Here is a 26,873-nt window from a genome sequence, read left to right on the forward strand (position 1 = left end):
GCTGGAGTACAGTGGCGCAATTTTGGCTCACTGCAACCTCCACCTCCCGGGTACAAACGATTCTCCTGTCTCAGCCTCCCGAGTAGCTGGGATTACAGGCACGCACCACCATGCCCAGCTAATTTTTGTATTTTTAGTAGAGACAGGGTTTTGCCATGTTGGCCAGGCTGGTTTTGAACTCCTGACCTCAGGTGATCCGCCTGCCTTGGCCTCCCAAAGTGCTGGGATTACAGGCATGAGCCACCGTGCCTGGCCCTTTTTTTTTTTTCATGATTAGACTGGGGCAGTGGGTTTTTGAGAGAAAGGTCACGGAAGTAAGATTGCAGTGAATTGAGATCATGCCACTACATTCCAGCCAGGGTGACAGAGCGAGACCCTGCCTCAAAAAAAAAAAAAAAAAAAAGAGGGAGTTATGTTCCCCTCTTTTAGGACAGAGTATCTACATAATTTATTTGGAATTCTTCTGCATAGGAGATTTGTCCTTGCTCTCCCATTTATTAATTTCAGTCATTTATTTATATTAGTATGGATTCATGGATTTTTTTTTTATACTTTATATTATAACCCAATACTAGTTTATTCTGTTGCTCAGATTGTTCCAGCTTTGGCCATTTGGAGCTCCTTCAGTGGGCTCCTGTACCTCTTTTACATGCCCCCATCAATGAGTTGTTTTTGTTTTATTTTGTTTAAAAAGTTTGATTTTTTTTTGGTCTGTTGTAGGAAGCCACAGGTGGAAGTTTGGGTATACAATAGGAGAAAAGTTAACTGAGAATATTAATAATTATTAAGGGAGGCAAATATTTTTCCATTTATATAGCTTAATTTATTTAAAGTCTGCTTCAGATGATGTGTTTTCTCATAGGAACACTAGTGTGTAGCAAGTTTTGCCTAACCTTTCTCTGAAGTTTTCATTAGAAAAAAGTAACAGAGAATATACTTGCTACCTTACAGTATGAATCTGTTTCAATGTTGGAGAATTTCATATGTTAAAGCAGAATTTCATTGAACTTAACACATGGTTTTAGAAAAGTAGCATTCCCTTTACCAAAGAATGGGTAAGATAAAATCACAAATAGATAACTTTTTAAAGTCTGGCATTGAAGAAAGCATATTTTATTAAACTGCCATTTACCCTCTGTGTTTTCTTTTTTTTTTTTTTTTTGAGGTAGAGTCTCACTCTGTCACCCAGGCTGGAGTACAGTGGTGTGATCTTGGCTCACTGTAACATCCACCTCCTGGGTTCAAGCGATTCTTTTGCCTCAGCCTCCTGAGTAGCTGGGACTGTAGATGTGCATCACTATGCCCAGCTAATTTTTGTATTTTTAGTAAAGACAGGGTTTCACTATGTTGGCCAGGCTGGTCTTGAACTCCTGACCTCAAGGGATCCGCCCGCCTTGGCCTCCCAAAGTGCTGGGATTACAGGCGTGAGCCATCACATCTGACTCTTGTGTGTATTCTTAATGCTGGATTGTTGGTCCAGGATATGATATTTATTATTTAGAGGTAGGAAAGACCCAGAGGAGATGGGACTTGATTTAGAACTTGAAAGAAATAATTTGGATTAGCAGAGAGAAAAAGAGTATTCCAGGTTGCAGAAAAGCAAACAAAAAAGACGGATATAGGAATAATCTCAGGCTCTGTGAGTGTAGTGATTATGTCATTCATTTTTTTTCCCCTCTTGTATCTGGAGCAGGGCTTATGTATTGCAGGTGCTCTGTAAATGTATATTGAACTGAATTAAATGGAAACAAGTGGCTGTTTTAGCATCAGTTTCTAGCATCTATGGGAATCCTGTTTTTGTAGACAGAAAATCACAGAGAACGATAAATCACCTCTAAAATCCTCAAAAGTAACTAACTCCCTTGCCCCTTTTCTCATCTTCTTGTATATAGTACAGGACAGCAAAATACAGCTTCCAATTATACAGCTGCGTAAAGTGTGGGCTGAAGCAGTGCACTATGTGTCTGGACTAAAAGAAGACTACAGCAGGCTCTTTCAGGGACAAAGGGCAGCAATGTAAGTGGATTCTGTTGTTTATAAGCACAATGCAATGTGCATCATATACTCAAGAATTAATCTTGCTGGTTTTCACTAATCAGTATTTCATGTAATAGTAACATACTGGGCCAATTTGAAGTGTAATGTTCTGATTAAACTTGTAGAATTCTCACTAATGGACTGAGACCATTCTATTATAATGACTTGAGGGTAATAATTCCCATATGGTCCTAGTATAAAAAGATTGTTTATCACAGAATATTATAGGCAGGAAGTCTTTAGAGATCAGATTCTAGAGATCAGTTATTTCTCATAGATTGATAATAGAAACTTAGGCTTTGGCCTTGTGGCAGTTTATGTTTTTAATTTATTATTCAATGTTTCTGAATGCTGAATGCTGATAATATCTTTTTTCTTTTTCTTTTTTTTTTTTTTGCTATGGTTTAGGTTAAGTCTTCTTAGATATAATGCTAACTTAACAAAAATGAAGAACACTTTGATCTCAGCATCACAACAACTAAAAGCTAAATTGGAGTTTTTTCACAAAAGCATTCAGCTTGACTTGGAGAGATACAGCGAGCAGATGACGTATGGGATATGTAAGTGTCTGAGTAATATATTTCAAAGGAATATCTGGTTTCTTAAAGCCATCTGTTGTTTTGCCTTGTTAACTCACCCAGTTGTTTTACTTACCTTCACATTAGAACAGGAGACAGGACAACTTAGATTACCATAAACCATGTTTGTTTTGAATGTTACCTCTTTTTAAAAATTTGCTTAGTTGAGCAATTTAGTTTCACAATTGGGCTAAAATTATGTAGCTCCAAAAAAATACAGAAGCAATTTAATAATCTTGAATTTCAAACCTAATTTAAAAATAAATACAAAATCTGGACTTCTTAGCCAGTGCTGTGGACTGAATGTTTGTGTCCCCCATGAAAAACATATGTTGAAATTCTGACCCCGAAGGTGAAGGTGTTGGTAGGTGGAGTCTTTGGGAAGTGACTAGGTCATGAGAGTGAAGCCTTCGTGTTTGGGATTAATGCTCTTACAAAAGAGGCCTGAATGAGATCCCTCATCCCTTCTGCATGTGAGGACAGAGCAATAAGATAGTCATCAGGAACCAGAAAGCAGGCCTCACCAGATACCAAATCTGCCTTGTTCTTGGACTTCCCAGCCTTCAGAACTGTAAGAAATAAATGTCTATTGTTTTTATGGCACTTAGTCTATGGTATTTTGTTATAGTAGCCCAAATGGACTAAGACAACCAGGGGAGTCTTAAACTACTTACCTTTCTGTAAATAATGACACAAATATTCTAAGGCTATGATTTTTTTCAAACCATCTACTGTGGAGTCCTACTATTTTTTGCGTACACGGTCTCCAAATTTTCAGTATTTGACTCCAAGCTTATCTCCTTCAGATGCACTAAGGAAATGTAAAAAGACAGAGTTAAAATATGAGTAAATTGAAGGAGTCACTACCAGTATTTCTGTTTTCTTTTATAAAACAAATCCTTTTTAGGAAACAAATACTGCTTGTACACTTGTCCTGAGCAAGGTATGTGTATCTCAGAATAAACAATCAATAGTGTCCAGTTGGGTGAATGAATTTACTCTCCAGAACTGGTTTTATTAATGTTATTGTTATTTTATCTCTATTTGTATATTATTGACATTCTGGCAAGGGATAAAACATAATTATTTCATTAAAATACCTTAGACTTGTCAAAGGCTTATTATACAATTGTTAAAGAAGAATGAGGTAGATCTATATGTGCTTTTATTAAAAGATCACCTGGGTCTTTAGTTGACAGCAAAGTTTTAAATTGTGGGAAAAAATAAAGAGTATACCGGTGGTTTCACTTGTGAGGGAGCAGGGTATGTGTCTGTGTAACAAATAATCATAGTAAGGTCTGTTGAGGTGGATGGTAGAAGGGAAGAAGAGAGAGTCTTTTCTGTTTATATCCTTTTATAGTATTTAATTTTAAAAAATCACATTCAAGTATTAAATTTCTTTTCTGGCCAGGTGTGGTGACTCACGCCTGTAATCCCAACACTTTGGGAGGCCGAAGCTGGTGGATCCCTTGAGCTCAGGAGTTCAAGACTAACCTGGGCAATGTGGGGTGGAACCCCATCTCTACAAAAAATACAAAAATTAGCCGGACATGGTGGTGCACACCTCAGCTATTCAGGAGGCCGAGGTGGAAGGATCACTTGAGCCCTGGAGATAGAGGTTGCAGTGAGCCGAGATCATGCCACTGCACTCCAGCCTGGGTAACAGAGTGAGATACTATCTCAAAAAAAAAAAAATTATTTTTTCCTTTATCCACCTATCTCCACACTGATATACATATTTTTTTTTTAAGAAAACAATTGGCCGGGCACAGTGGCTCATGCCTGTAATCCCAGCACTTTGGGAGGCCGAGGTGGGCAGATCACGAGGTCAGGAGGTCAAGATCATCCTGGCTAACACGGTGAAACCCTATCTCTACTAAAAAATACAAAAAATTAGCCAGGCATGGTGGTGGGCGCCTATAGTCTCAGCTACTCGGGAGGCTGAGGCAGGAGAATGGTGTGAACCTGGGAGGCGGAGCTTGCAGTGAGCTGAGATTGCACCACTGCACTCCAGCCTGGGTGACAGAGTAAGACTCCGTCTCCAAAAAAAAAAAAGAAAGAAAGAAAACAGTCATCTGTATTCATTTCGTAAGGGTTCCATAATAAAATCCCATAACCTGGGTGGCTTCAGCAATAGAAACTTATTGTCTCACAGTCCTGGAGGCTAAAAGTCCAAAATCGAGGTGTTGGCAGGGCCATGTTTTCTCTGAAATCCGTAGAGAAGAATCTTTATTTGTTTCTCTCTAGCTTCTTATGGTCTTATGGTCTGCCAGCCATCATTGGCATTCCTTGGCTTACAGTTGGAGCACCTTAATCTGTCTCCATTGTCACATAGCATTCTCCCCTGTGTATCTGTATCCTGTGTCTCGTCTTTTCTAAGTACACTGGTCATATTGGATTAAGAGCCCAGACCATTCCTGTATGAGTATTAATTTATCTAATTACTTCTGTAACGACCTTATTTCCAAATAGGTCACATTTTGAGATATTGGGGGTTAGGAATTCCACATATCTTTTGGGGGGCCACAATTCAACTCATAACACATCTTTGATGTTGATATGGCAAGGAAGCAGGCAGGCCAGTAATTAAAGATATGGCTATTTCTGAGATAACCAATTTAGACTTTTCTTTTAGCTTCAGAAAAAATGCTAAAAGCATGGAAAGAAATGGAAGAAAAGGCCATCCACTATGCTGAGGTAAAATCATTGACCTCATTCTATATACTTATTAATTCTTGATGTCTCCATTAGAAACTGTCTTTGGTTTTGGTATATAAAGAGCATTTTTCATGTCATTCCCGAAATTCAGACAAAATTCTAGTAGATGCTTTGTATATAAAGAGGGAGGTATCATAGTGATTAACAACAAGGGCTTTTTGAAAATTACCTAGTGCCTTACTGAGCTTCAGTTTCCTTTATTTATTTATTTATTTTTTGAGACAGGGTCTCACTGTGTTGCCCAGGTTGGAGTGCAGTGGCATGATCAAAGCTCACTGCAGCCTCAATTTCCCAGGCTCAAGCAAGTCCTCCCATCATTTTAGCCTCCTGTGTAGCTGGGACAAGAGGTGCACCACCATGCCTGGCTAACTTTTACATTTTTTTAGTGACAGGGTCTCACTATATTGCCCAGACTTGCATCAAACTCCTGGGCTTAAGCAATCCTCCCACCTCAGCCTCCCATAGAGCTGAGATTACAGGCGTGAGCCACCACATCCAGCTAGTTTCCATATTATGGGCACAATTTCTTTTCTAGTAGGGTTATGAAGATTAAATGGGAGTCAGTATTATTTTTGTGACTGGTTTAGATAGGATGGCTGCACATCTGGGTTTACTGGGACTGTCCCAGTTTATACCTAATATCTTGCCATAATTATCAGTAGTAGTCCCTTTCACTCTCAGAATTACACTGGTTTGGACAATAAATTATATGGTGTCCCTAGGCATAGATCATTCTCTAGGTGGCAGATTTTTTTCCCCTTATCCTGTACATTTGTCCATGGTCCTAAGTTATTACACTCCTTAATGTCAGTACTTAACCCTGAGGATGTGGGTGGGAATACCCATGGTGTCCTGGGGTGGGAAATCCAATGTCTTTATCTTTTTGTGTCCCTATTGAAGGCAGTGGGGGCCAGGAGGCAATCAAAATCATAGAGCCAAGATACAAGTAATACCAGTGGTTTTGGTCTTTCTTGTTAGTTGACACCTGTTGTACCTTTTTGCTTCTCCAGAGGTAAAAGCAAATACTAGTAGTTTACTGTTGTCAGGAGAGAAAAGAAAGACGACTAAGAATAAGTGTGTTCTTATGTGAAGGATTAAGTGTCAGAATCTGGAGAATAGAAAGGCTTTAACAATATCAGTGTTTCATATTATATTATTTAGTTCTCTAATGAAGCAGGAGGTCATTCTGTATCCTTAAGATCTGAATTATGTTTCCAATGATGTAGTGGTAAGCCTTTCATTTCTTTTGTATTTTCATCATATTTTAGGTTGGTGTCATTGGATACCTGGAGGATCAGATTATGTCTTTGCATGCTGAAATCATGGAGCTACAGAAGAGCCCCTATGGAAGACGTCAGGGAGACTTGATGGAATCTCTGTAAGGATGTACTTGTGTTGTTGGTCTTGACATCTGTAATATTTTGTAGCAGATTGTTCTTTCTGCTTACATCTGGCAAATTAAACCTCTGTGTGGTTCTTTTCTAAATATATTTCCTTTCCCCAAATATATTGGCATTATCTTTAAAGTGGAAGCTTTTTCTTAGTCACAGGAAACTTCAGAAATAATTCTTTGGGTTGGTCTTTTTTGGTTTTGAATAAAAAGCATTCATTTCATATGAGTGTTAAGAATTTTCCAAGTATAACTAAGTTACAAACTGTTTCCCTACTCATAGTACCTCTGGTCCAAGGTATTGACTCTTAAATGCCCTAAAACTTGAGATTTTTTCTGAATTAAAGTTCTGGATTAAAAACTTCAGATATTTTCTCTAATTATAGGTCATAATTTTTGTCTGTTTAAGTGTCTCTGAAATGTCCTCATGGTAGATCAGAATAGATATGAACTATATTAAACTTTGCATTTTAAGAACTTGTGTAGTTCTTATTACTCAATAAAATGCTCTGTGAAATACTCGTTGGCAATATGAACTTGCTTTAAAATGGGTTCATTATTCAAATAAAATAATATTGTTTCAAGTTGTAGATTACTGAAGTCATTAAATTACCTTCACATATCAGAGCATGTTTTCTCTTTTACAGGGAACAGCGTGCCATTGATCTATATAAGCAGTTAAAACACAGACCTTCAGGTAAGACACTTCTATCACAGTGCCTGAAGGCATTTTAGGTAACTATCACTAGCCTAACAAATGTGGGGGATTTAATATTTTTAAGTTAAAAATTTTCTTAAAGCTGCAGAATAAATTCCAGTTTTGGTATTGCCATTGAGACATGGTATAATAAGTTTTAAGTTTGTGAGAATTTAGGAGATTAAAAAGAGAAAGTAACAGAGAAAATGTAGAAAAATTTTAGAAGGGGATGTGAAAAGAAAGAATGGAAGACAGAAAAAAGGAACTCAAAGAGGAAGAAGCAGCAAGAAGATGTTTAGAAAGATGAAAAAAAATAAGTGTTGCTTAAGATTGGAGAGGTTGGGCAGGTTGTGGTGGCTCATACCTGTTATCCCAGCACTTTGGGAGGCCAAGGTGGGTGGATCACCTGAGGTCAGGAGTTCAAAACGAGCTTGGCCAACATGGTGAAACCCCATCTCTACTAAAAATACAAAAGTTAGCCGGGCCTGGTGGCACGTGCCTATAATACCAGCTACTTAGGAGGCTGAGGCAGGAGAATCGCTTGAACCTGGGAGGAGGAGGTTGCAGTGAGCCAAGATCGCACCACTGTGCTCCAACCTGGGTGACAGAGTGAGATTCTGTCTCAAAACAAAACAAAACAAAAAAATATTTAGAGAGGTTGGAAAGAATTTGAGGCAATGGGTTCAGGTTTGGAATGGTTAGAGGGAAGGCCTGTGCTGTTCTAGGCCAAAGCAGATTGCCTTGAAAATAATGCCTTCATCTGCACTGGTCACTGATGACTTATTTTGTTGGTAAAACAATTCCTGTTGAACACTTGCTAAATACTGAGCAAGGTCTGCTGGAAAGAGTACTGGATGGGGAATCAGAAGGCTTGAATTCTAGATTGAGTAATTTACCGACCGTTACCTCAGACAAATCTCCGTTTCCCATTTCCTTCTGCAAAATGGGGTGGAAACCTAGCGTTCCTACTCAGTGAGTATATTGTGACAATGTATTTAAGAGGATGTTTGTGAAAATGCTTTGAAAACTGTAAACTGTTATGTACCTGCAAGATATTATCATTTAGTTAAAAATTTGTTTTGAAGGGTAACAGAAGAAATAAAGTCTGTGTCCTAATGTGCATTATACTTAAATGCATATGTTAAAAAAAGATATACTTTTATACTTTAAAATTTGTAGACACATAGAACACATGCAAATTAATATACATGTGAAACTGTATTTCATATACTCTTTTCACATTTAAAAAAGAACACTATCTCCTCTTATACTGCTTTTATTTTACTGAAATGTATTCAGTTTAGTCTGACCAGCAGTTTTCAAAATGTGGCATATGGACCTGTGAGAATCCTTGAAACTTTGTCAGAGAGTCTGTGAGGTTAGAACCATTTTCATAATAAGATGTTATTTGTGTTTTTCACCATGTTGACATTTTCACTGATGGTGCAACGTAAAATGGCTTGCATCTTAGTATGAATCAAGGCACTAGCGCCAAACTATGCTAGTAGTCGTTATATTTTTTATCACCATGCATTCAATTTTTAAAAAATGACAGTTTCACTTAAAAATGTTCTTGATAAAGCAGTAAAAATAGTATTTTATTTAAATCTCAACCTTTGAGTATGTGTTTTTAATATTTTGTGTGATGAAATGGGAAGTACTCATAAAAGTGTTTCTTGTATACAGTGAAGTATGATGATTGTCTTAAGGAAAACCACTTCAGTAATTGTTTACGTTGCCAGTTGTCTGGCCTCTTTCAGGGAAGACACCGTTTTTACTTGGAAGAGCAACTGTCAGGCAAACTATGATTATTCAGATTTGCATACATGAGATAATTTCTAAGAAATTAAATGAAAATAAAAAGTATAGCGCACTTACTACTTTAAGGGAAAAAAAACAATATTTGTTGTCAATGATAACATTCCATGTTTCAAGCAAAAAGAATTTTAGAAAACTTGTATTTACCAGCTGGAATTTGTCAGCTTCTCAGCACTTAAAAACTTTTCTGACAAGATCAGTAGTATATCAGAAAGATTTGCAAAAATGTAAAACAGTGCAAGGGTTCTAACCCACTAAAATTTTTTTGATTTAGAAAATAATGTTTTTTTGGTTTTTGTTTTTAGAGGTGGGCTCTCGCTATGTTGACCAGGCTGCTCTTGGACTCCCTGGGTTCAAGCAATCCTTCCACCTCAGGTTTCCAAGTATCTCAGGTAGCAGTAGCCAGGTGAAAGGAGGTGGCTCTCATAGATATGAGTATTCTGTGTAAAGACATGTATGTATAGTACTTAGCATGTCTGAGGAAATGCAGTATGACTGGAGTCTAGAGTTTCAGGAGAGAGAGAAAACCTAAATACAGGAGAGAGAGAAAACCTAAATAAAGGTTTTTTTGTGTGTGTATGTTTTTAATAAAAACATGTTAGTGGGCAATAGGTTTGTTGTTTTTAAATGAATTAAGACACGAGTATTTTTAAATTTCTGTTTAATTCCTGAAAAACCTTTTGGAGTTCTCGAGAATTTTCTAGTGTAAAGGTGTTCTGAGACCAAAAAGTTGGAGAACTGCTTATCTAGACTATTCTCAGAAGCTTGGCTGCTCAGGAAAGAAGAGAGGTGGGTGAGTAGCTAAAAGGAGATGTAGAGCCAAGGGAGGTCACTTCTCAGAAGGAAGACTTAAACATCAGGTGCCACATGATGATGTTTTAGTTAACAACAAGCTGTGCATACTATGGTAGTCCCATAGAGATTATACTACTGTATTTTCACTATGTATTTTCTATGTTTACATGCACAAATACTTACCAATGTGTTACCGTTGCCTACAGTATTCAGTACAGTCACTTGGTGAACAGGTATGTAGCCTATTGTCAAAAGGCTATACCATACAGCTTAAGTATATATAGCAGGCTATACCATCAGGGTTTGCATAAGTACACTCTAATATTCACACAGTGACGAAAATGGCCGGTGATGTATTTCTCAGAACATATATTCGGGGCCAAAAAACCCTGTGGAGAGGGAGGTCCCTGAACAAGTTGAAAAATTGGCTCCAAAGAACAGTAGGAGGGATTAGCCTTGATACTATTGATATTGGAAAGAGAATGAGTGTGGATACAGATACTTTTTTGGGAGTAGAGGTTGGAAGGTCAGGGTCTTACTGCCTGCCTGAGGTCAGGCCTCTTATCCTGCAGTGGTAAGTGAGGTTAACTGAAATGGAAGAGGTGATGACCTCATAGATTTGAATAGTGTGCTAAAGACTTCTAAAGGCCATTGTGTGCAGTGGAAGATGTTGCTGACCCAAAACATACATTAAGAATCCAGGCCAGGTGGCTCATATCTGTGATACTGGGGGCTTTGGGAGGCCGAGGCAGGAGGATCATTTGAGGCCAACAGTTTGAGACCAGTCTAGGCAACATAGTGAGACCCTGTCTCTACAATAAATAAATAAATAAATAAATAAAATTTTAAAAAAGCTGGGTGTGGTAGTGTATGCTTGTAGTCCCAGCTACTCGGGAGGCTGAAGTAGCAGGATCGCTTGAGGCCCAGGAGGTCAAGGCTGCAGTGAGCCAAGATTACACTATTGCACTTCAACCTGGGTGACAGAGCAAGACTTTTTCTCTAAAAAAAGAAAAGTACCCAGAGCAGAAATGAAAAACCTGTGAATTAGCAGTGGCAAATAGTGAACAGTAATATTAATTTTTTGTTGATAATTTAGTAGCTTGGATACAGGAACTGATAGAGCAGATGGTTGGATTAATCCAAGGTTAGGATTTTGCTGATGGAATAAGAGGATAAAAAGGTTGACGATGTTAACAAAATAGTGATTTAAGTAATAGAAGTTGTTGTAGCTACAGTAAAATATTAAAATCTAAGATTTCAAATAGAGCAAGTCCAATTCTTTTTCTTTAATCAATATTTCTGGGCCAGGCGTGGTGGCACATGCCTGTAATCCCAGCTAATCTGGAGGCTGAGGCAGGAGAATCACTTGAACCAGGGAGGCGGAGCTTGCAGTGAGCCAAGATTGTGCCACTGCACTCCAGCCTGGGCGACAGAAAAAAAAATTGTGACTTCCAGTCTTCTGGCTAATGAATCAGATTCCGCAGATACACAGTGATAGCAGTGATTGCTATCACAGTGATTGTTTAGGTTATATTTTTAAAAACTTTGAGGTAGCCCTGTCAACATAGCATGACGCTCAGAAATAAATTGCTATCCAGGTAGCTTGAGTGTCACCTTGAGTGACAAACTGTAACAAGATTGTGTCTGTCATTGGGGCCTATTATATAATCACACTTGATTTGTGGCCTCTGTTGTCTTTTCTAGCTTAGAGTTGACTTGAATCTCTTGTTCATCTGAAAATGGTTAAAACCAGCTTTCTTCATCCTTTAGCCTTGGAGAAGGCTAAAGTTCTGAGGGCTTTCACTATCTAAAAGAGCTAGTTATATGAGAAGGCTCTTGGCTTGGTCCATGGTATTTAGGAAGGAATGCTGTTTGGAGAAGAACCTTTTTGGAGCTTTTCATTTGCTTGTTGGTGAGGAGGAGACAACACAGATATGTGAGGAATAAAGTTGGGCTATGGGGGAGGTATTTGGAGTGATAACAAAGGACACAACGTTTTTTAAACCTTCTTTGATGCTCCTTTCATCACTTCCTCTTTGTTAAAATGGGGGTAACAAAAATAGTCCTCACAGGACTGCTGTGAGGATTAAATGGGAAAATTATAAGCAGAGAGTAGCAAATATTATTATTATTATTGCATTTAGGCTTAATTATTGTCCAAAGAAAATACCAGCATGATGCATGAGCAACTTTCAACTCCTTTAGTCATTTTCTGAAATATAACAGTTAATGATAGTTTTTTGTTTTTTTTGGTTTTTTTGAAATCGAGGTCACATTATAAACTGTAGAACTCATTGTGACCAACAGCTATCCCAATTGAGGGTATCTGGCTGCTGCCAGTTAAGTCTTTAAGATGTCATACTGCCCTCAAATGGAACTTTCAGGCTGTCTATAGGTCCCTTTACTAGTTGGTTTCAGTGAGCTTTTTTCAAAGTTTTTCTGGGCTGTAAACAGATGGAAAAACATGAAATTCCAAGCAACCTAGTTCAAGGGCCTCCTTCCTTTAGGCAATGAAAGTTTGATGAATTGTCCTACTGTTTCTAAATATGTGGTTAATCATCCAAGAAAAATTGTTCTCTTGGCCAGAGGCTGCATTTGTGTCTGGGGCTTGGGTTAGTACGGGTTAAAGATAGCTAAGACTATTCTTCTCAAGCACAGGCAACTAAGGTCTCTTACTGATAAATTTATATATATATTATACACATACAAACTTTATTTTTTATATATAACTGGATTTTATTTATAGGTAATCTTTATATCTTTTAACCCAATTTTTAATTTAAATGGAGATGTTTATTAATTAAAATTAGTTTCAGAGTTTCAGGGATTTTTGAGGAATTTTTTGTTTGGAGGTTGATATGTTACAGAAGAAAGATTATACCCACTGACTGATGTCTTTTATAGATCACTCCTACAGTGACAGCACAGAGATGGTGAAAATCATTGTGCACACTGTGCAGAGTCAGGACCGTGTGCTCAAGGAGCTGTTTGGTCATTTGAGGTAGGAAAATTGCTTCATTTCCTACTGAAGAACCAGGATACGTTTATCTTGTTCCTCTCAAAGTACAAATGCCCTCTTTGGTAAAGTATACTTACCCAGGAAGGATTCTGAAAGTACCTTGGGTAGCTTGGCCATAGCTATCTGCATTTATGTGTCCTTTTGTATGCATTACTTTGGAGATCAGTCATTAAATCTGATGCTGATTGTGGTTCATTTCCTCAGCTGGGTTTTGGGAATATGGTATACATACAGTCCTGGGGAACATGTAAGTGTCTGACACTGATTTAATCTCTCCAGCAAGTTGTTGGGCTGTAAGCAGAAGATTATTGATCTACTCCCTAAGGTGGAAGTGGCCCTCAGTAACATCAAAGAAGCTGATAATACTGTCATGTTCATGCAGGGAAAAAGGCAGAAAGAAATATGGCATCTCCTTAAAATTGCCTGTGTAAGTAATTATTAATGAATTATTTAATGTGACATTGAGTTGCTATTATTCCCTGCAAAGGGGATTTTTATCAGCATGAGGTGGGCCCTCTTGAACACATTTTGCGCTGGCATGTATATATTTTGCACTGGCATGATGTCCATGTTCCTTGCTTGGTGTCCAAACTAGCAGTTGAGATGCAGGACTTATTATCATCTTTCCTTTCCAATTTCTCTGTTGTTATACTCCTCTTAGCCCTTGACCACTGTGGTATTCCAACCCAACTTGGGGATAGATGTACCTGACTAGATAATGAAACTGACCATCTATTTAACTGGGTGTTTTTTCTTTCTTCAACTAAAATGGTATAAGATGAATGGATACATTTGGTTTTAGTCAATGAAGAAAGGGGCCAAGGACAGTTTACTAACGGTGTGTAAAGGTGGGAATAGTTTTGCACTGAGATACTCTGGTTGTGCATATTAGTAGTAATGGAAATGTAAGTCTTAGGAATATGGTAAGAAATTGTGTGAATCAACAGAGATGCTTGCCTGTAATCTTTTGATGATTTTTTTTCTTTTCCTTCAGACACAGAGTTCTGCCCGGTCCCTTGTAGGATCCAGTCTAGAAGGTGCAGTAACCCCTCAGACGTCAGTATGGCTGCCCCCGACTTCAGCAGAACATGATCATTCTCTGTCATGTGTGGTAACTCCTCCAGATGGGTGGGTTTACTTTGTAACAATAGATAGCTGTGTTTTCATAGCAGTGGTATAGGAATGAGGCAGTAGTTGTTAAGGTAGTCTTCTGTGCCTTCAGACCAGGGTTGAGTCCTGACTATCCCTTTGTAATAATCTTAGGCAACTTACTTGACTTTTTTGATGTTCATATTTCCTCACCTGTAAAACAGGAATGTCTCATAGAACTGTTGTGGAAATTTGATTAGACAATGTATATAAAGTGCTAGGGAAATAAATGTTCAGCAAATGTTGCTTATTATTAGCTCAGTCCAAGTTCTAAGTCCTTTCTTTTATTGTCTTATTACTTTCTTTTACTCAAACCTTATTCCTTCATTAACAGTTTATAAGAAAGTATGCTATCATTTTGCATTTATCATTTTGGGGATCCTTGATTACCCTTCTAATAAATTTTTAAGATCTATTTTATAACTTTGCATTTCTAAGATTAGACTTTTTTTAATGTTTTAAATCAGTTTTGCAAGTAAGAACTCAAATTCCAAGCCCTATATTTTATTAATTCCTACTCTTTTGCTAAAGCTGAATGACTATCCATTTCTGTTATTTTCTCAGCATAAGATGTGCCGTATCCAAAGCCAGTGGCTCTTTGCTAGCTTGTGTATTGTCGCTTTTCTCACAACTCATGGAGACCTCTACAGCACCAGCATTTCCTGGAAGCTCTGCCCATAATTAGTTTTGCAGAAGAGCAGCCATGTTACATCACTGCTCAGGAGGTCATGCAGTTGCACATTCTGTACTCTACTTTTATGAGAGAAAAGCACATGGCAGGAAGGCAAGCTGATATCAGGTATTTTATTTTTTTAAAGAAAGGAAGTTCCAGGGTATATATCTTGGGGTCATTATACATGTGGCCCAGTGCAGTACACCTACAACTGTAGCATAGGCTATAATTAAATACATGGACTTTACAAAATATTCCAGTAATCAGAGTTGAAGGAAGTAAAATTTAATACTTTACTTACTTTTTTGCCTTTATTAAAGGCATTTAGGTTTTTTAGCGATGCTAATGTTTGCAAATGTCACCGCAATACAGGTAATTTCCAATTTGAGGTGTGGTTGTTTGCAAAAGTATATGTGACATATTTTCAATGTATTTTCTAGAAGGAACACATTATATTTTATTTTGAGATGGAGTCTCGCTCTGTCGCCTAGGCTGGAGTGCAGTGGCACAGTCTTGGCTCATTGCAACCTCCGCCTCCCAGATTCAAGCAATTCTCCTGCCTCAGCTTCCCAAGTAGCTGGGATTACAGGCGCGTGCCACCATACCTGGCTAATTTTTGTATTTTAGTAAAGACGGGGTTTCACCACGTTGGCCAGGCTCGTCTTGAACTCCTGATCTCAAGTAAGCCACCTGCCTCGGCCTCCAAAAGTGCTGGGATTACAAGCATGAGCCACCGTGTCCAGTCAGAATACACTGTATAAGAAAATTGATTTCAATTATTATGTACCTGTGGTACTTAACTACCAAGGATTGGGAACTGTTTGGCCACAATTTTTCCATCTGTTGGATAAGAGCTGAATCAGAATGTCATTCTAAGCTGATAGTGACTATCATCCATGACCTAAAACAGACTCTTGTTAGGGGACTGAAGTTGGCTAAGGGAGAAGATAGAGGCCATGTAGAAGAGGAAAGTATGAAGGTAGAAACCACAATCAGGATTGTCTTCAAATATGAACTTCCAGGGATACTTCTTGGTTCTAGGTAGCTCCCCCACCACACTGTTCACTGTTTTCTTTTGCTGTCCTCAGGAATCAGCTTGCTTGTTTTATTTCATTGCTATCTGTAGTTTCAAATGAGTTTTTCACTTTCTGTGATCTCTACAGAACAGATTTTACTTTTCTCTCTTCTCCCCTACATTTGTGTCTGTGAAGTATGCATGCTGGTGTTTTTACTACTTTTAAGGAAAGAGAAGTATTTAGAAACAAAAAGAGATATTTCATCTGTCTTTGCCACAAGGATTTTTTCCTCCCTAGTTACATTTTCAGGGGAAAAACAAGTTGTACCTAAGTGCCTCTTACGTTTCAGAGGAAAGTCAGATTGGAGTTATAGTGGATTTCTTATCCTTAGAGGTAGGTAGAGGTAGAGGCAGAAGCTTGTTTTAAACAGGACTCTGCCTCTGTAGGGAGGGATGAGGAAACTAAAGACTACAGGAGTCAACTGCACTGGGGTACTGGGTTATAGGAAGGGTAGTGATTGTGCTAACCTAGAAGACTAGAAAGTAGAGGAAATTCATATGCCCTTTTGCTGAATTTGAAAAGGCTTTGTTCTTTCATCTCACAGGGATACTTCAGCACAAATGATAGAAGAAAATTTGAACTGCCTTGGCCATTTAAGCACTATTATTCATGAGGCAAATGAGGAACAGGGCAATAGTATGATGGTAAGTTTTGTGTGGATATGGGTGCCTGCTTTGGCTATGTTGGGTGCAAAAGGTTTAACTTTCCAAGCTAGCCTATCTGGCATTTGGGATGCATATGGGAAACAGAAGAACTCAAGAGGAAAGAGCATTTGGGGAATATCCTCAACCTTAAATCCTTATCTGCTGTTACTCAGGGATATACTAGGATTATGTCATCAGTTATCTTCAATAATAGCATTTTTGGTCAAATTTAATGAGTGGTAAGCTTTCTTAACAATGTGACCATTGAAATTGAATGGTTTGTTCTGTACCTTTTTGCTTCAGCAATCCATTTTCTTCATTAAGATGGGACTTGTACTTTAATTCAGATATGGTACCTCCTGAATAGAAAATAAATTATGTTTATATAGCTGTAATAATAAAAGTGTGTATTAAGATTTGGTTACTATAAACTACTGATTTGTTAAAACTTGGGGAAATTACAATAAAACGTTTACTGCATCAACTTTTGCTGCATTTAGTCTTAATGTCAGTTCTGTATATTTCCTCTTTCATTAAGAAAAATAGCAGCGGCCAGGCATGGTGGCTCATGCCTGTAATCCTAGCACTTTGGGAGGCCAAGGCAGATGGATTGCTTGAGCCCAGGAGTTTGAGACCAGCCTGGCCAACATGCGAAACCCTGTCTTTACAAAAAATATAAAAATTGGCTGGGTGTGGTGGCACACACCTGTGGTCCCAGCTACTTGGGAGGCTGAGGCAGGAGGATCGCTTGAGTGCAAGAGTTTCAGGCTGCAGTGAGCCATAATCCTGCCACTGCACTCCAGCCTGGGTGACAGAGTGAGACCCTGTCTCAAAAAAAGAAAAAAAAAGAGGATGATAATGGCGGCCAGCCATAGTGACATGTACCTGTAGTCCGAGTTACTAGGGAGGCTGAGGCAGAAGGATTGCATGAGCCCAGGAGTTCAAGGCTGCAGTGCATTATGAAGAGCCACTGCACTCCAGCGCTTGGCAACGTAGCAAGATCCTGCTCTCTTAAAAAAAAAAAAAAAAAAGAAAAAGAAAAGGAAAGAATAATTGTTTGCTTCAAATATTTATGAAAAAAACTCTGAAATTTTAAAATCAGGAAATAAGGTAAATGAAATGATTTTTCAACTTTTGATTATAAAATGTCCAAACAGACAGAAAACTTGCAAAAACGAACACCCATATACTTATTACTTATAGTCAACATCTAATTATAACTTTTTCATGCCTGGTTTTAGAATCTTGATTGGAGTTGGTTAACAGAATGAGTTGTCACTTGTTCACTGTCCCCAAACCTATGGAAGTTGTTGCTATACATGTTGGAAATGTGTTTTTCCCCCATGAAACCATTCTTCAGACATCAGTCAATGGAAGAAATGGCTATGAACAGAAACTACATTTCTACTATGATCAGAAGAACATGATTTTACAAGTATAACATTTTTGAGTAATTTAAGCCTCTAAACTGACAGAAATTTATAAAAAGTCAATGTACGTGTTTGAATATTTGTTTTAATACCACAGCTGTTTAGGAGCATCATCATGACACATTTGTGCCTTCAATCTTGGTAAAACATTACTTACTTAACTGATTTAAAATGCCTTCTATGTATTAGTTTCCACTTTTAACTGTTGGGCATAAGGCCAGATGTAGTTTTGTATACAGAGAAGAAAACCTCAACTAATAGGCATTTTAAGTAAAAGCTGTCTATGTTTTTTCTAAAAAGGCTGCTCACAAGTTCTGTTTCTTGAGGAGTAAATTCTACCTCCTTGTGTTGCACTGAACAGGTGCTCTTCCTGGCATCATAAGGAGTTGGTGTAATCATTTTAAATTCTACTGAAAATTTAACAGTATTCCCTTCTCACTGAAGGGATTGTGTATCTATGCTTCTAATATTAGTTGGCTTTCATAAATCATGTTGTTATGTGTATATGTATTTAAGATGTACATTTAATAGTGTCAAAGAGAAGATGCCTGTTAATTTATAATGTATTTGAAAATTACATGTTTTTTCATTTGTAAAAATGAGTCATTTGTTTAAACAATCTTTCATGTCTTGTCACACAAATTTATAAGGGTCTGCAATCCTTTATCTATAATTGTAATTCCAAAATCCAAAAAGCCCCGAAAACAAGGTTTCCATAAGCTTGGTGACAAAACTCGTTTGCTTGCAATCTAATCTGAACTGACCTTGAATCTTTTTACCCCATTTAGTGTGACTATTCCTTTATTTTGCTGCTTGATGATGAGAGGGAGGGCTGCTGCCACAGACTCTGATGAGGGCTGGTTAATGTAGTATGGTATATGCACAAAATTACTTTTCTAAAATCTAAAATTTCTTAATTCTGAAACATCTTGCCCCAAGGGTTTCAGATAAAGGACTGTGGACCTCTATCATCTGTTAAGTAATTTAGAAGATATTATTTGTCTTAAAAAATGTGAAATGCTTTTATATTCTAACAGTTTTTCACTTTGTGTATTAAATGGTTTTTAAATTACTTTTTTGATCTCTATTCATTATAAAAATCAGATTATAATAAAACAGTTGAATATGGCTTAGGAAAATATGAAGGTTCCATGAAGTGGAATTAAGAGCACAGGATACATGTACTTTCCTTAGGGATACCAGGACGTATGGTAAAGGTAGTATTGGACAACTTCTTTAATAGTGTTTTCCTCTGAGATGTCCTGTCACCACTATCTACATCTAAAAAACATGCTCGTATCTTGCCCTATAAACTGATGTCACAGTCCCACCATCCCCATTCTTGCTAAAGTGGTATCATTTTCCTAGTCAACCAAATTTTTTAGTCATCACATACCACTATTCGTCATCTGTTATAATAGGCAGTCTCTAGCTTGTTTCCCTACTTTTAGAAGATTTTAATAATAAACATTTATTGGGTACCTATTACTTGGAGGGTATTAAGCTAGATGGCAAGATCAGAAACAACATAGGTAGTACAGTAAAAGTGCTTATCTGGGAGTCTGAACATTACAAGTTATCCAAGCATTGCAGTTACTGTTAAGGATCATTTTTCAATGGTCATGCATTTCCTAAATATTTTAATAATTGGTGAAAGATTTGCTATAGGGTGGGAGCCGCTGCTGGTGTGTGGCTGCGGTTGTCAGGGCAGCCTGACCTATATAATTTGGGCAGATGGTGTGAGTCAGAACAGACTATTATAGTGGGATCCCCAAACTTGCTTTTGATGCATGAGTTGGACCACTATTTTTTGGTGGGTAACAACTTTTCAGAGGGGAATGGCAGTTGTGAATTGTATACATTTCATTCTTTAAGCAATATTATGAAAAACTTAAGAGAATGTCTACAGAAAACAGGGTATGGAACAAGTTATTTTCCATTCTTTTTGCTTTTTGGAAGTTGAAATACCCAAGCTCTGCAAATATCATTTATTAGGAACAGATAAGGTTCCAGACATTCCTAGATAATAAAAATCAAATGAATGATATAGGTAAGTGTATTTATTGAAGGGTATGGGTAAAGTGGTCTGGGAAGGTTTCCTTTAATGAAGATAAATTGATTCTATTTACCTCTTCTCACTTCCACTACTAAAGTAACCCTGGGCCTGCAGTTTCCTAACCACTTGACTTTCTTGCCAACAGTCTGTCTCCATTTTCAGCCTTTTATAGATTTTGACCCTAAAGCACTGCTTTCCCATACTTCCCTACCCAAGAGGGCAGGGGTCCTCAAGCCCTGGGCCGGTACCAGACAGTGGCCTGTTAGGAACCCAGCCCTATAGCAGGAGGTGAGCGGCGGGCAAGTGAGCATTATCGCCTTGAGCTGAGTGGCATCAGATTCTCATAGGCACGTGAACCCTATTGTGAACTGCACAGGCGAGGGTTGCGGGCTCCCTGTGAGAATGCCTGATGATCCGAGGTGGAACAGTTTCATTCCGCAACCCACACCCACCCCTACACCCCGTCCGTCTTTACGGGGACTTTAAAGGTCTTGATAACCCTAGTCCACCTTGTCCAGTTATAGTTCCACCTCTAGCCTTTCAAGGCTTAAACCATGAATGCCCTTAATTTTTCTTGTATTCATCTATCTCCCACCTATACCTTTTTCCTTCCCTTTTTTATTTTTGGCAATATGTGCACATGGGTTAGAATTTAAAACGAACAGAGTATGTAGTGACGCCTACCATAGCACTCCTTTCCATCACACAAGCCTTCAAGGAAACTGAAGTACTTACTTTTGTCTCCCTGGAGGATTCCCTCTGCCTCCCGCCCCATGTGCTTAGCAATTCTGTTCCTGTTGTCTGGATGGCCTTCATAAAGCCCTCACTAGACCAGCATTCTGGCACATAATAGGAACATTTAAAAAACGAGAGAATGATGCAGTTATACCTAATGTCTTCCTCTTCTGAACTCTGACAGCACTTTATTTGCAACAAGTTTAGTTGCTCCTGAAGTGCAGGATCTGTGCTGGAAGTACGTGCGTGTTACACAGTGGGGCTCCGCATACACTGCAAAAAGACAAATAAACCAAACAGCTACCGCTTGAGAGTGACCGAGTGGGTTCTCTGCACAAGAACAAACCAACCAATCCCTTGTCCGAAAGGCCCTCTCCTTTTCTTTGCTTCGCTGCTCACTCCAGATCCTCGGTTGTCCTCTTTTGGAGCAGTTAACCAGCAGTGTGCCGAAAAACAGCGACTTGCCTCCAAAAAAGCCTCCGCGGCCCGTGGCTAGGAGAATTTTGTCCCAGGCGCTTTCCGTCTCACTAGTCGCGGGCCGGGGCTACGCCTTGTGCGTCCCCGCGCAGCCGCAGTACTGGGCGAGTAGGCGGGGCCGGCTGTTGGCGGCGGTTGGCTTGGCCCGGGAGTCGGCTGCACGTGCGGGCGGGGGCAATGCGTCACTGATCGGTGAGGAGCGGCCAAGAGGTCGGCTTTCCTCGTGAGCCTGCGGCTGGGCTCGTTCTCAGTGCCTTCCACCCGGGAGCGACCCTTGGGAGAGAGGGTGTCAGGAAGCTCACCTAGCAGGGGCGGCCCACTGGCCTCCAGGGGCGGAGGAGTTGGCAAGGGGTCAGCGGGCTCCTCCAGAAGGGAAGAATGAGGGGACTGGGGCACTGGACTCCGCGGCTCAGCCTGCGAGAGAGCGCCAAGCTTCCCGAAGGGAGAGGGTGGAAACTGGAGGGGGTGGACCTGTCACTCACGGGACTGAGGGTGCTTTTCTCCCGCTCCCAGGAGGAACGAGGATGAATATGACTCAAGCCCGGGTCCTGGTGGCTGCAGTGGTGGGATTGGTGGTTGTCCTGCTCTACGCCTCCATCCACAAGATTGAGGAGGGCCACCTGGCTGTGTACTACAGGTGAGCGGCTTGTGCAGTCAGTCAGGGCTCTAGAGAACATTAAAAGGGTACTCCAGAGTGGAGTCTGGGAAGTTGTTCCTTCTGCAGCGTTCGGGGGCGCGTGTCCCATCTCTAGGGAAAGCACAGGGGTCGAAGCGGGCTTTTGCGGAGCACCGTCCAGATGTTGGACAGTTTTAGTGCTATGTTCATTTTGTTGCAGACATTGTCTCCCTACGGTTATTCCTATACACAACAAACTCAGATTATTTGTGGAAAAATGAAAAAGGAAGAAAGAAAATAGTCATTCTACCTCTAACTGAAGAGATGGATAAATTATAGTTCGTCCAACTGTACAGACTTTAGTATGCCGCCGTAGACTATGCTGTATAGAAAATTTGGTTCTGTTTATGATTGTTTCTTAGACTTTTTCATGTAAAAGCTTCCAGTGTCTGGTTACGTCTTGTAACACCATGATGACCATGATAGTGGTTATATCCCTGGACATCCAGGGACATAAGCATAACACTGATGGGCCATTCTCCTCCCCCCTTACTGTTTCTGTTCAAGTTGGGGACAGGAGTGGTGTGGGAGCTGTTGCTCTCTTGTTGAGCTCTCATAGCTTTTCCTTAGCCTAATTACCGCAAGTTCCTTTTGATGTAGACTAGTAAGAGAGAGGCCAGTTTGTGAAGAAATTGGGATAATGGTGTATTTAAAAAGAGGGTCAACTTTTTGCTTGCTTCCACTATCCCTCAAAACTGATATTTCTACTTTCAGATCCATCCTGAATCCTAGAAAAAGAACAATTTTAATGGTATATCTTAGCAGATGGAGCTCTAGCATAAGAAATTACAGATTAGTCCAGATTTCCTTCCAGTTTAGCATTGTCTTTCTGGCAGTAAAACCAGAGAAAGGACATTTCAAGGAATGACTCAAAAGAATTAGTGATGAACCTCAAACAGTTCATCTTTTCTTGTTATTATGACTTACCAAACGTGTTTATATTTTCAAGACAGGAAGCTAAGTTCTATGAATTTACAAGGTGCAAAATAAGACTTCTTTATTTGCTCTCCAAATGCCTCCTTTTTATAATTTCCAGGGCTTGCTTTCATAGTTTTCACATTCCAGGATTTGGTGAACAAGCCCTTAACCTATCCGTTTATATAGTCTTGTCACTCTTCATCTTTTCATGCTAATTTTTTTTGCTTTTATATAGAAATTTTATGTTCCTAGTATTTTAATTACCTTGCAGATAGATTGAAAGAACTATAAGCCTCAGAAATTTTCTCTTTACTTCAAAGTTTACATTGTCTTTTTTCAACCTGGTAATTAAATGTATTATATATTTTGATTTGGCTCTTGTTATGTACAGTTAATGTACCTCTACAGAAAGCCATTAAAATTTTTTAAACAAATATTTCTCAGAAGGTTAAAGACTGAGGAGAATCCTTTGAACCTGAGAGCAGTGCTGGAGACCCAGAGGTACGGTTGGTTGAGCTTATGAAACAAGGTGTAACATTGGCAGTTTAATTTGATCTTTTTGCCTTTTTAGGTGTGGAGGTATTTTAAGCAGTTGTTCATTATGAGTAATTCATATTAGTGAGGCTTTAGTAGGTCAGCAGCATGAGCAAGATTGAATATTTATTATAGCATTTTAGATTTAGAAAGATAATTTTTCTTTTTATAATTTTGTCAAATTGAAACATCTTTTTGCAGGGGAGGAGCTTTACTAACTAGCCCCAGTGGACCAGGCTATCATATCATGTTGCCTTTCATTACTACATTCAGATCTGTGCAGGTGAGTGATTCCTAGGGAAGCCCCCATACCAGATAGACAGGTGTGACAGGAGTTACCACACTTCTGGATGGAGATAGATTTCCTTATTGCTTAAGCGGATGGTGGTATTTACTTAAATGCAGAAGTTAACGTTCAGAGTACAGTTGTTACAACACAAGTTACTATGTTAAACCACCTCACTTACTTGAAATGAATTAAAGGTATGAACCAGGTAGCTTGAAGGACTGACTTCTACCATCTATGTCGTGGTATGTAGGAAATTTTTTGTTGCTGCTATCACAATAAAAGTAAGAATTAGGAACACAACTAGACATACAAACCAGTGATTTGATTATGTGGTTTAGAACAGTGTTTGGTTTCCACAGAGGCAGGCTCCTGGGTGCAGTGGCCGGATCTCAGCTCACTGCAAGCTCCGCCTCCCGGGTTTACGCCATTCTCCTGCCTCAGCCTCCGGAGTAGCTGGGCTAGAGGCTCCCGCCACATCATCCAGCTAGATTTTGGATTTTTTGGTAGAGACGGGGTTTCACCGTGTTAGCCAGGATGGTCTCGATCTCCTGACCTGGTGATCCGCCCGTCTCGGCCTCCCAAAGTGCTGGGATTACAGGCTTGAGCCACCGCGCCCGGCCCAAAATTTTTATACACAGCTTTTCTGCCTCATGTTTTTTTGCCTGGTATATTAAGCACAATTTTATGTGGAACCTTAGTGAATGTTATATTTTGATGGCATCCCAGGATATTTGAAATAAGTGTCTGATCATTGAAAAGTGTCTTGGCCATGGGAGACAATAAAATAAGTATCTTTCAATGTAACAAGATGACAAAACCAGGATTAGACTGTGACCACTTTTGCAAGCCTAGTGTGATCATAAATCTTTGGATTCAGAAGTTTGTCTGCCATCTGCTGCTAATTTTTCAGGACTCAGGAAAATTCTATGTTATTTAATCTTGTAATCTTATGTCTAGGCTTCCTGCTAAGTGAGAGTTTAATTATAAATTCTTAAATCCCCCAGGTTTTCTTCCTGTCCCGTTTTAGATGGCTTAGGGAAAAAATTGTGTCTATTGAAGTGAAATATATGCTTCCCCTAGTCAGCCTGATTTCCTTATGTTGTTCCATATTTATTTTACCCATTCTTTCCTTGGTTCATGCCATCACTTCTTTATCTACCATCTCACTCTCCATTCCTTCTCTCCTGTCTAAATCTTGCCAGGCTTTTGAAGGCTTGTCCCAGATTCTTCCTCTTCTGATCTATAGCTCTTAAAATCTGTATTGTAAATTTTGGCCCTTTGCCTTATTTTCTTTAATAGTGTTGTCTTGCATTGTTTGCTAAGTTTTTTTGTGTGTTTTCTTTCCAGAAAGGCTCCAGTTTTCTTAGACAGGAGTTGTAACACATTTGTATTTCTGGCTTTCTCTTTATGGTGGAAGTTGTTAAATTGAGCTGATTTCTCAGGAAGCAATGTGGTGTAGTGAACATGGGGACCTGGCATTGCCACCAGTTGGTGGCATGACTTTGGAAAAATTGGTTAACTGTTGTAGACTTCAGTTAGTCTTCTGTGAAAGGAGAAGTTTTAATTACGTGACCTCATGAGTAGCCCAAACAATCTATAATAATGTTAGCAATGGTAGCTTTAGACCCTTACAAATCAAGACTCTAAGGCTGGGCACAGTGGCTCATGCCTGTAATGCCAGCACTTTGGGAGGCTGAAGCAGGTGCATTGCTTGAGCCTAGGAGTTTGAGCCCAGCCTGGGCAACATGGGGAAACTCCATCTCTTAAAAAATCAAGACTCTAACAAATAGATTTTGTTCAAAACCAGGTAGATCTGTCTCTGCTTTAATGCTTAGTATGTTAAGTCATACTGATGCAAAAATATAAATAAAGGATATAGATAATAGTAAACAGATTTGAGAGTTTAATTGTGTATATATATAACAAATATATAGTGTGTGTGTATATATTAGTAATAAACTATCATAAGAGATGTAAATGAAATTAGTACAGACTTCAGTGTAAACTAAAATACTTTGCATCTACAAAAAAGTTTTACATGCTAGAGCCAGTCAGTGTGACTAAATAGGAATGTTCTTTATGTGTAAAACAGTAACATTCTAGGAAATAATTATATTAATAAAACCATATTTAAAAAGTGTTCTTGGCCGGGCGTGGCGGCTCCTGCCTGTAATCCCAGCACTTTGGGAGGCCGAAGCAGGCAGATCACTTGAGGTCAGGAGTTCAAGACCAGCCTGACCAACCTGGTCGAACTCCGTCTCTACAAAAATACAAAAATTAGCTGGGTGTGGTGGTGTGTGCCTGTAATCCCAGCTGCTTAGGAGGCTGAGGCAGGAGAATTGCTTGAACCTGGGAGACCGAGGTTGCGGTGAGCCGAGATCGCACCCTTGCACTCCAGCCTGGGCGACAGAGCAAGACTCCATCTCAAAAAAAAAAAAAGTGTTCATAGGAGAGTAAGACAAATTTATTTTTAGGAATTTTTGGAACATATTAGAAGACATAGTTCAATAAATGGTTTAACAAACTTGACAATTGAAAGGAATGTATATAAATGTGAAATTCCATATATGATGTAAGAAGAAAAAGCAATAGAGAAATTATATGAAAACCTTCAGCCTTCGTAAAGTAGTCATAGATTCACTTTTTAAATAAATGTTATGTCATACTGGGAAAGTAATTTTTAAGACATAAAAGAAATATAAAAGTACATGAAGATAGGATGTTAAACAGGAGATTTAATGTTTGAACTCTTTTCTAGTTCTTCTCACTTTGAAAATTGGCTAGAGAATATCCTTTTGGTTTAAATAGGAATGTGTATGTGAAGTTGGTGTGGAATATGGAAACTGAATTAATGTTTTAAAGAAATAAATAGAATTTGTCTCTTCATCAATCCCCCTAACTTTACCTAGAGTTACTGCCAATGTTAACTATCATTCTAATCTCTCAACCTAAGAGTTATTTTTTATTCTTTCCCCTCCTGAAATTTTATATCAACCAAGTATTAGATTCCTCCTCTATTATGTCTGGATTGACAGCTTTCATTTCATGGCCTTTACTCAATTAATCCAAATTAATTAATTATTTAGCCTCCCAGCTGGTTTTCTTACCTCCATATAAGATGGAGAATGAGAACTACGTCACATATGAGAAAAGGAATTAAGTAA

At 38.9% G+C, this 26,873-nt stretch overlaps 2 protein-coding genes across 2 annotated transcripts in view; both read left to right on the plus strand.

Moving 5' to 3' along the window:
- The window catches only part of CHUK (conserved helix-loop-helix ubiquitous kinase), a 43,439-nt gene extending 24,342 nt beyond the window's left edge, over positions 1–19,097 (plus strand). Inside the window, exons 12-21 of the mRNA XM_011935557.1 lie at positions 1,893–2,016; positions 2,446–2,597; positions 5,251–5,312; positions 6,602–6,711; positions 7,371–7,420; positions 12,938–13,034; positions 13,332–13,479; positions 14,047–14,180; positions 16,495–16,594; positions 17,836–19,097. Coding sequence (XP_011790947.1) covers positions 1,893–2,016; positions 2,446–2,597; positions 5,251–5,312; positions 6,602–6,711; positions 7,371–7,420; positions 12,938–13,034; positions 13,332–13,479; positions 14,047–14,180; positions 16,495–16,594; positions 17,836–17,865 — 1,007 coding nt within the window. The 3' untranslated portion in view covers positions 17,866–19,097. The remainder of the gene's footprint in view (positions 1–1,892; positions 2,017–2,445; positions 2,598–5,250; positions 5,313–6,601; positions 6,712–7,370; positions 7,421–12,937; positions 13,035–13,331; positions 13,480–14,046; positions 14,181–16,494; positions 16,595–17,835) is intronic.
- A 2,297-nt stretch (positions 19,098–21,394) lies between these two features.
- ERLIN1 (ER lipid raft associated 1) overlaps positions 21,395–26,873 on the plus strand; it is a 35,619-nt gene continuing 30,140 nt past the window's right edge. The window contains exons 1-3 of the mRNA XM_011935558.1: positions 21,395–21,484; positions 21,806–21,929; positions 23,622–23,703. Of these exons, the coding sequence (XP_011790948.1) occupies positions 21,817–21,929; positions 23,622–23,703 (195 nt within the window). The 5' untranslated portion in view covers positions 21,395–21,484; positions 21,806–21,816. The remainder of the gene's footprint in view (positions 21,485–21,805; positions 21,930–23,621; positions 23,704–26,873) is intronic.

The sequence above is a fragment of the Colobus angolensis genome, unplaced genomic scaffold, assembly GCF_000951035.1.
Source record: "Colobus angolensis palliatus isolate OR3802 unplaced genomic scaffold, Cang.pa_1.0 Scaffold144, whole genome shotgun sequence".
NCBI classification, from domain to species: domain Eukaryota; kingdom Metazoa; phylum Chordata; class Mammalia; order Primates; family Cercopithecidae; genus Colobus; species Colobus angolensis.